Source organism: Phodopus roborovskii, unplaced genomic scaffold, assembly GCF_943737965.1.
Source record: "Phodopus roborovskii unplaced genomic scaffold, PHOROB, whole genome shotgun sequence".
NCBI classification, from domain to species: Eukaryota; Metazoa; Chordata; class Mammalia; order Rodentia; family Cricetidae; genus Phodopus; species Phodopus roborovskii.
The window spans coordinates 3,676,018-3,689,722 of record NW_026125052.1 but is presented as its reverse complement, the minus strand read 5'-3'; the positions used below and the strand labels follow the sequence as shown (position 1 = coordinate 3,689,722).

Genomic DNA, 13,705 nt, shown 5'->3' with positions numbered 1-13,705 from the left:
AGAGCTCTACCTGCCTCTGCTTCCTGGGCACTGGTATTAAAGGTACGTGCCACCGCCGCCCTACCCAGGTGCTAGTTTTCTTACTAACTTACACTTTGTGTCCCCCGTTGTTGTTCTTACAACCTTTCCACCTTCTTTTGTTGACAGTGATAGGTCCTGTTTTGATTTTTGTTGAGAGAGGGTCTCTGTGTGGGATGACAGTTTCTTTCTCTGTTGCTTTTGTTTGGAAGTCTCTCTGTCTCCAGTCCTGGCCACCCTGGAACTGACTGTAGCCCAGCCTGGCTTTGTGTTTTTGGAAACCCTCCTGCTTTAATCCCTCCCATTTCTCCTCTGGTCGCTTGGCATGTACCACACCGTCCAGCTTATTTTATTGTTGGTGTTTTTGGTATGAGTGTCACACATGGAAACAAGAAACAAACAACAACAAAAAACTGCTGAGCAATGTATACCCTTCACTCTAAGCCCTCTCAAATAAATGAATGAATGAATAATAAATACATAAGAATGAGGCTTTGTAGCTCATACCTATATTCCCACATAATGGCAAATAGATCCTATCTCAAAAAATAAATATATAGGCAAGAGAGCTGGCTCAGTGGTTAAGAGCACTCAGATGAACTAGCCCACAGCTGCCTGCAACTCTAGTTGCCAGACATCTCTCACCCTCCTCACACGGCACACTGTACACAGTCACACCGATACAGCATACATACACATAAATTTATTTATTTATTTTTGATAATTCATTTTTATTTCATACGAATTGGTGTTTTGTCTTCTGTTTGAGGGTGTTGGACTCCTTGGAACTAGAGTCACAGACAGTTGGGAGCTGCCATATGGGGCTAGGAATTGAACCATGGTCCTCTGGAAGAGCAGTCAGTGCTCTTAACTTCTGATCCATCTCTCCAGTGCATAAATTTATTTTTTTAATCAAAAAAATAAACAAAGCTGCCAGGTGTTGGTGGCACACGCCTTTAATGCCAGCACTGGGAGGCAGAGGCAGATGGATCTCTGTGAGTTCAAGGCCAGCCTGGTCTACAGAGTGAGTTCCAGGACATGCTCCAATGCAATACAGAGAAACCCTGTCTCAAAAAACCAAAAAAAAAAAAAAAAAAAAAAAAAAAGATAGATAGATAGATAGATTAAAGATATCTTTAGCACACACCTAAAATCCCAGCATTCAGGAAACAAGAAGCGGGAGAATTAGTGTAATTTCAAGGCAAGCTTGGCTCACATAGCCAGTTCTAGGGCAGTTAGAACAAAATAATGAGATCCTGCCTCAAAAAAAATAACAGAAAGTCATTTAGTCAGACATTCAGTGAGTTAGTTCCTGGTCCTCAGTAATAATATATACTAGCTATTTGTGATATGAGGTATAGCTTGTTGCTAGAATATATTCTTAGCATACATCCTTGGATTCACTTCCCAGCACCAAAATAAGTAATTGAATTTAAAATAAGTAATCCCAATTAATTACTTAGTTAAAAGCATTTAGTCTGACCTAAGTTTGTTTGTTTTTTTTTTTTTTTTTTGGGGGGGGGGTAGCGTTTTGTTTTTTGAGACAGTCTCACCATGCAGCCCTGGTTGGCCTAGAACTGGAAGAGATCCACCTGGTTTTATAGTATGACTCTGCAACAGGGGTGTCCTTTCTTTCTTTTTTGAGACAGGATCTTACTATATTGTTCTGACTGTGCTGGAACTTACTGTGTAGAACAAGCTTGCTTTGAACTCATATCCATCCTCCTGCCTCTGGTTTCTGAGTGTGCACCACCATGCCCAGCCAAGACCTACAGTTTTTTATTTGTTTTGTTTAATGTTTCTTCCACAGAGTGGTTACTTCTTCAACTGATATACCCCAAAGCAGAAACTGGCTAAGATACTCTTGGAACTTCAGATTTCCTAACATCAAAGACACAATAAATCTTTGGACGAATAGAGTATGGTGCATATACAGTTGCTGTCAGACCTGTATGGCCCAGGTATAGATTTCATAAACCTGTTCTCAGGAGAACGTGATAACCACTACACTATGGAAACCAGCTTAGTTTTTGTTTTTATTCTGCATACGTAGTATTCATGTTCTTGTGCCTGGGCTTGACATATGCCTGAGGCTAAGCTTGGATAGGGTTAATTTGTGAGATTATACCTATCTTTACTTACATAAGACATATGTGGCAACACTTTCTTTAGCATGCGGCTCATTAGATTCAGGCTTGTTTATTTATCAATTTCAGAGTTTAGAAGTATTGAAAGATGCCATCTTCCCTTCCCGAGTCTACCACAGAGACCTTCACAGTCTAAAACAACAATTTTGTGCTTTGAAAAGTGAATTATGCAAGCTTCAAGAAACACTGAAGGTTGGTATTGCTAAACACACAAATCCAGATATTTTGTCTGAAAAGGCTATTATAATAGAAAAAGACTCTGGATATGCACATTTTGTTATTTCCTCACATGCCAGGCAGAAAGACTTCCTTTTACAAAGAAGGCAAAATTATAATGGGGCACTGGAGAGAAGGCTCCGCAGTTAGGAGTGTGTACTGTTCATGCAGAGGATCAGGTTTGGTTCCTGGAACCTGCAATGGGAATCTTGCAACTGCCTGTAACTCCAGCTTCAAGAGATCTAGCCCCTGTGGCCTCCATAGGCACCTTTACTCATGTGTATACATACACACACAACCACATAATTAAAATCAAAAACTGTTTTTAAATGTTATTGGAAACAATTAATGGTCTCGGCCACACAAAATAGAAGTACAAAAGCAATTTCAATGAGCAACGTTGATCTGGAAGAATAGATACTTTCTTACATTATTGAGAAGAACATAAATTAATATAACTTTTATGGGGAATGGTGAAGGAGATGGAGGGAATGGAGAAATGGCTCTGTGCTTAAAAACATTTGCAGCATTTGCAGATTACCCAGGTTTAGTTCCCAGCACCCACCCACATTGGGTGGTTCATAACTGCCTGTAACTTTCGTTCCAGGGAATCTAATGCCTTCTTCTGAACATTGCAGGCATTTACACACATAGTGCATATGTTCATATATAACACAAAGTAAATACATCTCTAAAAATCCTTTTGTTTTCAACAGAAAGTAATGAGAGTTGGGCTCAGTTGGTAGAATGTTCAACTAGCATGCAGGAGACCCTGGTACTACATAATAAATCAGCCATGGTGGTATACACCTGTAATCTAAGCACTTAGGAGGTAAAGGATGAAGGATTAAATGTAAGGTCATCCCCTGCAACGTAGGGACTTTAAGGCCAACCTCAATACATGAGACCCTGTCTCACAAAAGTTACTTTTAACTACGGATATAGTTCAGTGATAAAGCATTTGCCTGCTATATGAACTCCCAAGCACAATGCCCAATGTGAGGGAAGGGAGATTTTGCAAATAATAAATACTCAAGTGCGGTGAGTGTGTGAATGTAACATTTATGAGCCCGGGGGTGCAATTCAGTGTTAGTCTGTTTGTCTAGCATGCACAATATCCTATGTTCAATCCTCAGCCTAGCAGAAAGCAGAAGAAACAGAAGGACACTGAGAATCCCCCTGCAGTCAGTGTCTACACTTTTCATTAGGTGTGGTAGTGCTCAGGCATGAGGATTGCCCAGCAGAGACTACACAGCGAATCCTGAGCCACTCTAAGCTAGAGAATGAGACCGTCTCAAAAACCCAAACAAAAAGAACATATCATTAAACAAATATATAGAGGAATAGAAAGAGATGGCATTAGGATTCTGTAGGATGTTTCATGTGTGGTTAAAACATGTAATGTGATACTTTTTCAATTGGGCACGGTGATATGTGCCTATAGTCCTATCTGCTAGGGAAGCTGAAGCAAAGAGGTCACCTGAGCCTAGGAGTTCAAAGCCAGATTTGCTAATTAGCAAGATCCTCATCTCAAAATAGCTAATCAGCTAATTAGCTCATTAAGTCAATAGAAGTATCCTTATGAGATATACAGATACAGATATTCATGGTACTTATCTGTGTATATAAGAACACACATACACAAATTATTACACACATAATAATATACCAGTTGTTAGTGTGATCTTCACAAGAACAACAAAAACAAAGCCTGGGTGTGATTGTGTGGGTGTGATGGCCAGAAGAGGGCATCAGGTCTCCTAGAACTGGAGTTAGATGGTTGTGAGTTGCCCCATTTGTTCTGGGAACTAACCGCAGATGGCTGGGGAAACAATTTAACTTGAGTTTAAGGTCAGCCTGACTGAGTTCCAGGCTAGCCTGAGCCAGAGTGTGAAATGTCTCAAAAAAAAAAAAAAAAGAAAGAAAAGAAAGGGAAGGGAAGGAGGAAGGGAGGGAGGGAGGAGAGGGAGGGAGGGAGGAGAGGGAGGGAGGGAGAAAACCCAAACGCACACCACCAAATCAAATTAATCTATTGTTGGTTTGCCATATATGCTATCTTCCAGACCATCTCAGAAAATTCCTCTTATTCAAGCTGTTGTCATACGTGTGGCAAGAGCAATAAGCTTACTAATATGCCAGCCTGTGCTCCAACAACCCATGGAGAATCGGCAACTGTACTTCCTCCCACACAGCCGCAACCAACCTGTCAGCCTCCACCTCCTCCTCCTCCACCTCCTCCTCCACCTCCTCCTCCACCTCCTCCTCTCCCTCCTCCACCACCACCCCTAGCACCATTGCTGCTCAGAAAATCTGGTTCTACTAAAGCACTTCAGGTAAGAAAGGATCAGTAACAATGTATTTTAGCTAGACTCTAATACAGGAATAATGTCAAGCTGCCTTTCAAATCTGAGCCAAAGGCCTAGATATAGAGGCTATATTTTAGTCTGATTCTATGTCTTAATTTTGTTAATTATTCTGATTTTAGTTATAAAAATTTTTGCTGATTTTTTTTGGGGGGTGGGGGTTGATTTTGGTTTTAAATATAGTATTATTATATTGCCCAAGCTGGTCTTGAGCTGCTAGACTCAAGCAATGCTTCTGCTTTAGCCTTTGAGTAACTGGCATTACGGCTGTATGTCACCATACCAATGTAATTGTCTTTTGTTCTTCGTTTTGTTTTAGGCTTTTGTTGTTAGCAGTTTTTGTTTATTTGTTCCCTGAGACTGGATCTTGATTTGTAGGCCTGACTGGCCTAGAACTCCCTATGTAGCACAGGCTAGCCTCTAACTTGTTCAGCTTTTGAGGAACTTGGACTGTAGTTCACAAAATATACATATACACACATATGTATATATACATACACTCACATCACTATGCTTTGCTCCAATTGTACTTTTTGAAAGTTTTCTTCCCAAGGCTAGAACACATATCTAATCCTAGCACTTGGGAGGTAGAAGTAGAAGGATCTGGAGTTCAGGGTCATCTTTGGTTACATAGTGAGTTTATGGCTATATTGGGAGTTTGAGACCAGTCTCAAAACAAACATACAAAGAAAATTCTGGTACAGAAGAACTGGAGAGATGGCTGAGCAGTTAAGAACACTTGCTGCTCTTGCAGAAGACCAGGGTTTGGTTCCTAGCACCTATATGGTAGGACACAACTATCTATCACTCTAGTTCCAGGAAATTTGACATCCTCTTATAGGTCCAAAGGCACTAAACATACATGTAGTACATATACATAAAAGCAGTTTGTATATGAATATACATTACAATATATATACTTTTAATTTTAAAATTATTTCATCTTATGTGAAAGGGTTTTTTTTTTTTTTTTGCCTACTTGTATGTATGTGTACCATGTACATGCCTGGTACCTAAAAAGGCCAGAAGAAGGCATTGGATCCCCCGTAACTGGAGTTATAGAATTATAGATGATTGAGAGTCATGGGTGCTGGAAACAGAACTCAGGTCTTCTGCAACTACCTTTTTTTTTTTTTTTTTTTTTTTTTTTTTTGAGACAGGGTTTCTCTGTATTGCTTTGGAGGCTGTCTTAGAACTAGCTCTGGAGACCAGGCTGGCCTTGAACCCACAGAGAGCCACCTGCCTCTGCCTCCCAAGTGCTGGGACTAAAGGCATGCACAACCAATGCTCGGCTTTGCAACTACTCATAACCACTGAGCCATCTCTCTATCTCCAAATAAAAAATTTTGTTTCTCTGTAGCTTTGGGGCCTGTCCTAGAACTTGTTCTGTAGACCAGGCTGGACTCGAACTCAGAGATATGCCTGCTTCTGCGGCCCTAGTGCTGGAACTAATGGCATGCACCACCACAGCCCATCTACAAAACATTTTTAAGTTACTCTGGCATCACTCCAACCACCCAAACCCCCACCCCCACCCATTCATACCCCTGTCATTCTTTTGCTGCCATAGAGTGTATTTAATCCTTAGGGCAAATAAGGATTAACTTTAGTCAGGTGTGGTGGTACATTCCTATAACCCCATCATTTGGAAGCTGAGACAAGAGTATTGCCATGAGTTTGAGGCCAGTTTAAGCTATATATGGAGTACTAAGGCAGCCCAGGACTACATAGCAATACCCTGTTTCAAAAATAATGGTAGGGGAAAAGCAAAAACCAAAAACACATAAGTAACAATAACAAGTTAACTTTCAATTCTGAATCTTTACAAAGTAAACTTGGATTTAGATTTCACTAGATGTCCTGATGCCAATTTTAATTCTGACTTCTCTGTGTATCTTAAGACTGAACCATTAAAGAAAGATGGACCCATGCATATAACAGTTAAAGATCTACTCACTGTAAAATTAAAAAAGACACAGAATATTGAAGAAAGGAAGAAGGTAAGATGTCACTACACACACACAAGGCCTTCTTTCTTTTGGGGTAGAGGCTGTTTTGTGTATGTGTTATATTTGTGCGTTTGTGGGTGCAGGGAGGCCAGAGGTTAATACAGGCTGTCTTCCATTGCTTTCTACCTTACTTTTATTTATTTGTTTATGTAGCCCTGGCTGTCCTGGTCCTCGCTATGTAGACCAGGCTGGCCTCAAACTCACAGAGATCCTCCTACCTCTGTTTCCCAAGTGCTGGGATTAACACTATAAACATGATACCAACTAAAGTGTCTCCCAAGCTCACAGGTGTGTTTTTTTCTTGCTACTTAATCCAGGCCAGCTTCAAATTCTTGAATACACCATACCTAAACCTCACAAGTGTTAGGAACACAGTGCCATGCCTTGCGTATTAATTTTTTAACTTGGTTGTTCCTTTGGGAAAATATGGCAAACCTTATATATAGAAGTCATTCTGTTGGTGCTGTAAACAGTTCAATGACAGAGCATTTAGGTTCAATCTCCAATCTTTAAAACAAACCTTCAAACAAACAAAAAACAGGCCGAAGAGATGCCTCAGTTGGTAAAGTGCTTGCCACACAAGCATGAGGGTCTAAGGTTAGAGCCCCAACACCAATGTAAAAACAGCAGCTCCCCCTGTGCTCCTAACACTGGAGAGGTAGAAACAGTCCAGTCTCCAAAACTCACTGGCTAGCAGGTCTAGCCAATCAGTGAGCTCCAGGTTCAGTGAAAGACCCTGTCTCAATGTGATAATGAAGAAGTCTGGCATTGACCCCTGACCTCCCTACACACACACACACACACACACACACACACACACACGAGCATGTATACACACATCCATCATAAACACCCCTACACATCTCACATTTAAGATGGATGCAATGTTGTACATTACTGATCCTAACACACTGGAATTAGGAGTTCAAAGTCATCCTTGGGTACACAGGAAGTCAAGAAGCTGGCCTGAGAGACACACTATAGATAAAAACATAGTAGATAGGTGTAGTAACCTGTAGTCTTGGCACTTAAACTGAGGCAGGGGGATTTTTTGAATTCAAGGCCATACCATAGTAAATGCCATGCCAGCCAGTTCAAACCAATGGGATCCTATGTAATAAAACCCCAGAGAGACGGGGGTGGGGGTGGGATGGGGAGATGGGGGTGGGGTGGGGGGTGAGAGAGAGCCTTTGATCCTATAAATGGAAAATGTACACTCTGGCAGTCAAACATTTGGTGTTTTGGTATGTTTATATTAGAGTGATATTTTAATGTGTCTTTAATGTCTCCTTTAAAGCTTTTACCATCACCACCAGAGGAACGGAATCCACTAGTTACCATCTCTGACCTCCAGCGTGTTACTCTGAAACCCAACTCCAGGGTGTTATCAACACGGGTTAAAAATGTCTTAATGTAAGGAATTGCACCTTACTATGCTCTCATTCTACTTAAGACGCTGATTTTCTTTTGCTTCTTTTTAAGATTTAAATGTAATTTATTATTGTCGTATGTGTATATTGGGGTAGGGAAATATGTTCTCAGGCCACTGCCCTTGTGTGTGGGTCAGAAGACAACCCTGTGGAGCTGTCTTTCTTTCCTTTGCACCTTTCACGGATTCTCAGGGATCAGACATTGGCTGTCAGGCTTATGCAGCAAGGGTCTTTACCCATTTGTAACTTTTTGTTTTGTGTTGTTTGTTTGTCTCAAGACAAGATTTCACTTGCTGTCCTGGAACTCACTATGTTGCCCAGGCTGGCCAGGTTGCCCAGAGACAGACATCCATCTGTCTCTGCCTCCCAAGTGCTGTGGTTAAACATGCCTTACACCCTTCTGTATTTTTAACTTTTAAAGTTACATATGCTCACTATAGAAAAATTACAGAACTCATGTAATCCCCTTGGATCTGTGTAATTCATTCAACTCTCAATCTAATAGTTAATCCATTATTAGAGACACCTACTAATAACATTGAATAATTTTGTTGTTGTTACTTGGTTTAATTTTTATAATTCTAGTCTTTTTTTTTTTTTTCTTGATCACTTCTTTATTGCCTCCTCCAAAAGGCTGACATACCACTGATTTAATAACATATTTAAGGCAAAAATAAAATACTGACAAGGATTTTTTTAGCCAGGTGTGGTGGCACATGCCTATATTCCCAACACTTGGGAATGGAGACAGGAAGATCAGGAGTTCAAAGTCATCATCAGCTATGATAGTGAGTTCAAGGCCACTGAGCTACATGACACCCTGTTTAAACCAATAGACATTTTTCAAATTTCCAGATTTGGGGCTGGTGAGATGGCTCAACAGTTAAGGTGTTTGCTGCCATGCCTGAAGTCCTGAGTTCAATCCCTGGGACCTATGAGGTACATAGAACCAAATCTAAAAGTTATTCTCTGGCTTTTACATGTGAACTGTGGCACAAAGGCACACACCCACATTTTTGGTTTTAGAGTTCATTAATCTCTCTGACTCCCAACCATGGGTACAGTGTAACCTGAGCCCTATGTACCTACTGACATGCCTTTTCTGCATGATGAACTGTATTATCTGTTTTTTCTTTTGAATTTTTTTCTTTTTTCTTTTTTTCTTTTTTTTTTTTTTTTTTTTTTTTTTTTTGAAGATAAGGGTTTTACTATGTAGCCCTGACTGACTTCGAACTCATTTTGTAGACCATACTGACCTTGAACTCACAGAGATCTGCCTGCCTCTGCCAAGCACTGGGATCAAAGGCTTGTGCCACACCACCCAGCTTCTGTTTTCTTAGTGTGACAAAAAGAACTATTGTCTAGGAACTTGCCTATAAAATTGACCTGTTTTTGGAAAAGTGGAGAAATCTGGAAAGTTTAATTTTTATGTCTTTACCCTCAGTACTCCAGGTAAAAACCAACTAGACCTGCGAAAGCTGCTGAGAAAAGTCGATGTAGACAGGTAACAGTCTCTTACCCTTATACGTCCCAAGTCAGCTCAAAAAGTGGGGATAAGACACGGCTCTGAACCTTTCCGCACTTTTGTAGGAGCCCAGGTGGGACCCCTCTCACCAATAAAGAAAATATGGAAACAGGAACTGGACTGACTCCAGTCATGACTCGAGCCTTAAGGAGAAAGTTTCAGGTGAGTCTGTGGAAAACCTAAAACCCAAACCAAGTCCTGAACAATAATTTCTGTAAGTGCTGAAAGTGCAGCCCAGCATGTATGAGGGCCTGGCTCTGGGCCAAGCACTGGAGCGAGGGAGGGAGGGAGGGAGGGAAGGGGGAGGGAGGGAGAACACGCTAATTTGTTCAGAATCACAGTCTAAAATATTTATTTACTTATATATTTTGAAAGAGGGTCTCGTTAGGTACCCCTGCCCTGGCCCTCGGGGTCAGTCGACAGGGACCCTGAGGAAGGGAGGGAGAGTGAGGGGACAGGAGATGGCAAAAGATAGAGACAAGACAGTACTCTGATCAAGTCTTGTTTATTGAACATAACCACAGGGTTTAAGTAGAGGAGAAATGGGCCAAAGGGAGGATGCGAGGGAGGCAGAACGTCCTTCCAAGCAGAATGCAGCTGTTCTGCTATAAGAGAAGTTGCTATACAATAAGCCTGCTGCTGGGACTCTTCCAGGGTCAGGCTGCATCATATATTTAACAAGAGAACAGTCATAGGGGAATGGAAAATTACCAGTGTGTTAGTATCTAAGAGAATAGTGGGAAAGATGGCTGTTAAAGATGCTAACTATGCTCTGGGGAGAAGGAAGGAGGAGGAAGAGGAGGTGGCAGCAGCATCAGTAAGAGGCTGGAAGTGTAGCTCAGTGTCAGAGCTCTTACCTAGCACAATGGGCACCCTGGGTTCAGCCTCTAATACTGTGAAGGCAAACAAACAAATCAAGGAATGATAACTTTTCATTCTGTATGCTTTGTAACATGCTTTAATTATTTGGTATTATAAAATTCTATGGAGAAAGACTGTTATAATATACAGCTAGCATTATCATTTCCCCTTTGTTAATGAATGTCTAATGGTTCAGTTTCCATTAAGGGATTTTATCCAGCACTTCCTGTGTGGTAAGCACTGTGCTAGAGTATCAGGGTTAGAATGGTTAGAAAAGGCTGGTACAGATCTGCTGCCTTGAACCTTTCAGTCCAGTGGAAAATCAAATAATCTCTTACTGTCTCATCCCATAGTAAGTGCTATTAAGGAAAGGAACAAGGTTTGGTGGGAACCAGAAACAGGAAATGATAGCCCAGATGGGCTAGAGATTTCCATAGGTAATGATTTGAGACAACTAAAGAATAAATAGGCATTAACAAGGAAAGAGTTATCCTACCATAAATGCCAGAGAGGAGAAAGCCTAGGCAACAAAAGAACAGCATGTTATTATAAGTGTCTCATACTGAGAGGCACAGTGACCTACATGGTAAGCTGAAAAGTGACAGGTGACAGACAGGATGGAGATATGAGTCTAGCTGTGCTATACGCTATTAACAGGAAAAGGTTGGACAGTTTTCTCCATCATTACCTACTTGATGAACACAATGAAAAAGCAAGAAGAGTGGCTGATCTTAGTCTCATTTCCATACCTGTTTGTCTTAGTCTTCCTGATTTCCTGTATTTCTGGCTCTGAAGACATCTCTTGCCTTCCACGCTGGAATGCTGGGGCTTGGTTGCTGGCCTTTGTGGCTTTGAACACTATAGTTCCTTCTTCCCATGGACAGAAGTACTACAGACTCCTGATAAAGGAAAAAGGACATGGGGCATTGGTGGCACACGCCTTTAGTCCCAGCACTCAGGAGGCAGAGGCAGGTGGATCTCTGTGAGTTTGAGGCCAGCCTGGTCTCCAGAGCGAGTTCCAGGACAGGCTCCAAAGCTAGAGAGAAACCCTGTCTCGAAAAACCAGAAAAAAGGGGGAGGGGGGAGGGAAAAGGCCTCACAGAGGGCCTTAACCATTTCTTTCTCTGTTAGCACTAGGACCCTTGCTGCCCTTGCCCCACACAATAACTAGTACAATGTACCAGGAACCATGGAAACAGATGAAATATAATAAGAGTAATAAACCCAAGTGTTGTGCAACAGCAAAATCACAGATGAAATTTTGCCATATGTTATGTTACCAAAAATCCACTTAGTAGGAAGATATGTAGTAAATTTGTTAAAGAATGACTTTCCCACTCAGCCCTTATGTTTCCATTAACTATAAAGCAAAGTTACCTAGAGTTTGTGCCCAACCACAGGTGACAGTGATTTGACCACAGAGAGTTTAATAAAAATATCAATTCATATGTATATGTGTATATATATATATTATATGATCATATATGATTATATGATATATATGATATATATGACACACATATAATATATATTTAATATATATATCTAGTAATATATATATTAAATATATATATTATATATATTAGCCAGGTGTTGGGCATTGGTGGTACATTCAGAAGATGGAGACAAGTGGATCACTGTAAATATATCCCTCCCTCCAAGAGTGAACTAATTTTTCTTGGAAGTTTGTCGTTTTTGTTTGTTGAGACAGGGTTTCTGTGTGTAGCCCTGACTGTCCTAGAACTCACAGAGATTTCTCTGCCTGAGCCTCCTGAGTACTGGGATTAAAGGTGTGCACCACCACTGCTCAGCCTTTTTTTTTTGGGGGGGGGGGTTCAAGACAGGGTTTCTCTGTATTGTTTTGGAGCCCTTCCTGGAACTAGCTCTGTAGACCAGGTTGGACTTGAACTCACAGAGATCCACCTGCCTCTGCCTCCCAAGTATTGGAATTAAAGGCATGAGCCATCATTTCTGGCTCTTGGCCTTTGTTTTTTAAGATGATGGCCTTATAATTGCTCAGCAAACACTCTATTTTGAACTAAATCGGCAACCACCAGAATTCATTTTGTTTTTTCAGACAGAGTCTTACCTGGCTGACCCAGTTGGGATTCATATTTCTCAGCTGAAACTTTGGGAAATAGGAAGTCCATGGCTAGTGCAACTGCTTCCTCGTGTCCTTGCTGCTCTTTAGTCCTTTACTGTTGTTTCGTTTTGTTGTTGTTTGGTTTCAATTTTGAGCCAGAATCTCACTATGTAGCCCAGGTTGACCTCGAACTTGTATCAGTCCAGCCTCAGATTGCCAAGTGTTGGGATTCCAGACATGAGCCACCATTTCATGCTCTCTTCCAACCGTAATGCCTGGCTTTTCTCCTTACGGTGCACAATGGCAGTGGTTCTTGTAATGTGTACTCACATCTCAGGCCAAAGGAGACAGGCTGAGGACAAAGGGCTTGTCAGCTTCTATCTGTATCAGGAAAGCTAGGGAAGGTAGCTAGGAATTCAGTGCTGCCTTCAAGGCTCCATTGATAAGGAAGAAGACCTGTGCTGGTCATAGGGACATCACTAATGTTCCGTGACTTTCTTTGTTGTAGCTGGCTCACCCTCAAAGCCCTACTCAGCCTCTGCCACTTCCTACAAGCAGCTTTGATGAAAACTGAGGCCGACTCCGCGTGACTCCATGGAGGGATCCATACAATGATAGATCAAACCCCCTAAACTTTAATGTACTAAAATTTGTATAGCTCTACAAATGTAATTCTGCTTGAAGACTCAGAGTGAGTATATATGGGACCTACACATACTGTGGCATAATGAGAGCATTTAAACAATTTCTTGTGGTCATGATGGTAAGGGAACCAGATGGGACGATGCAATTTGTAAAGAAATGTTTATCCTGGAATTACCCAGTTTGGGTTAGAGCGGCTGGCTGTTCAGATTTAATTCCATAGGGGCTGGTGATATGGTTCGATGGGTAAAGGCACTTGCCACCAAGTCTCATGAGCCAAATTCAATGCCCAGGACACAAATGGAGGGAAGGAAAGACTGACCCCCACTGGTGCCCTCTGACCTTCACATGGACACTATGATATATGCTCCCTTCAACACACAAAATAATAAATATGTTAAAAAATACTAA

General features: G+C 41.3%; 1 protein-coding gene across 2 annotated transcripts in view; it reads left to right on the top strand.

Annotated features, from left to right (window-relative positions):
* Positions 1 to 13,705, top strand: part of Prr11 (proline rich 11) — a 19,289-nt gene extending 5,584 nt beyond the window's left edge. For both annotated transcript variants that reach the window (XM_051188300.1, XM_051188227.1), the window contains exons 3-10: positions 1,829 to 1,979; positions 2,235 to 2,357; positions 4,445 to 4,714; positions 6,646 to 6,744; positions 8,051 to 8,166; positions 9,628 to 9,687; positions 9,774 to 9,870; positions 13,161 to 13,705. In XM_051188300.1, the coding sequence (XP_051044257.1) occupies positions 1,829 to 1,979; positions 2,235 to 2,357; positions 4,445 to 4,714; positions 6,646 to 6,744; positions 8,051 to 8,166; positions 9,628 to 9,687; positions 9,774 to 9,870; positions 13,161 to 13,226 (982 nt within the window). In that variant the 3' untranslated portion in view covers positions 13,227 to 13,705. The remainder of the gene's footprint in view (positions 1 to 1,828; positions 1,980 to 2,234; positions 2,358 to 4,444; positions 4,715 to 6,645; positions 6,745 to 8,050; positions 8,167 to 9,627; positions 9,688 to 9,773; positions 9,871 to 13,160) is intronic.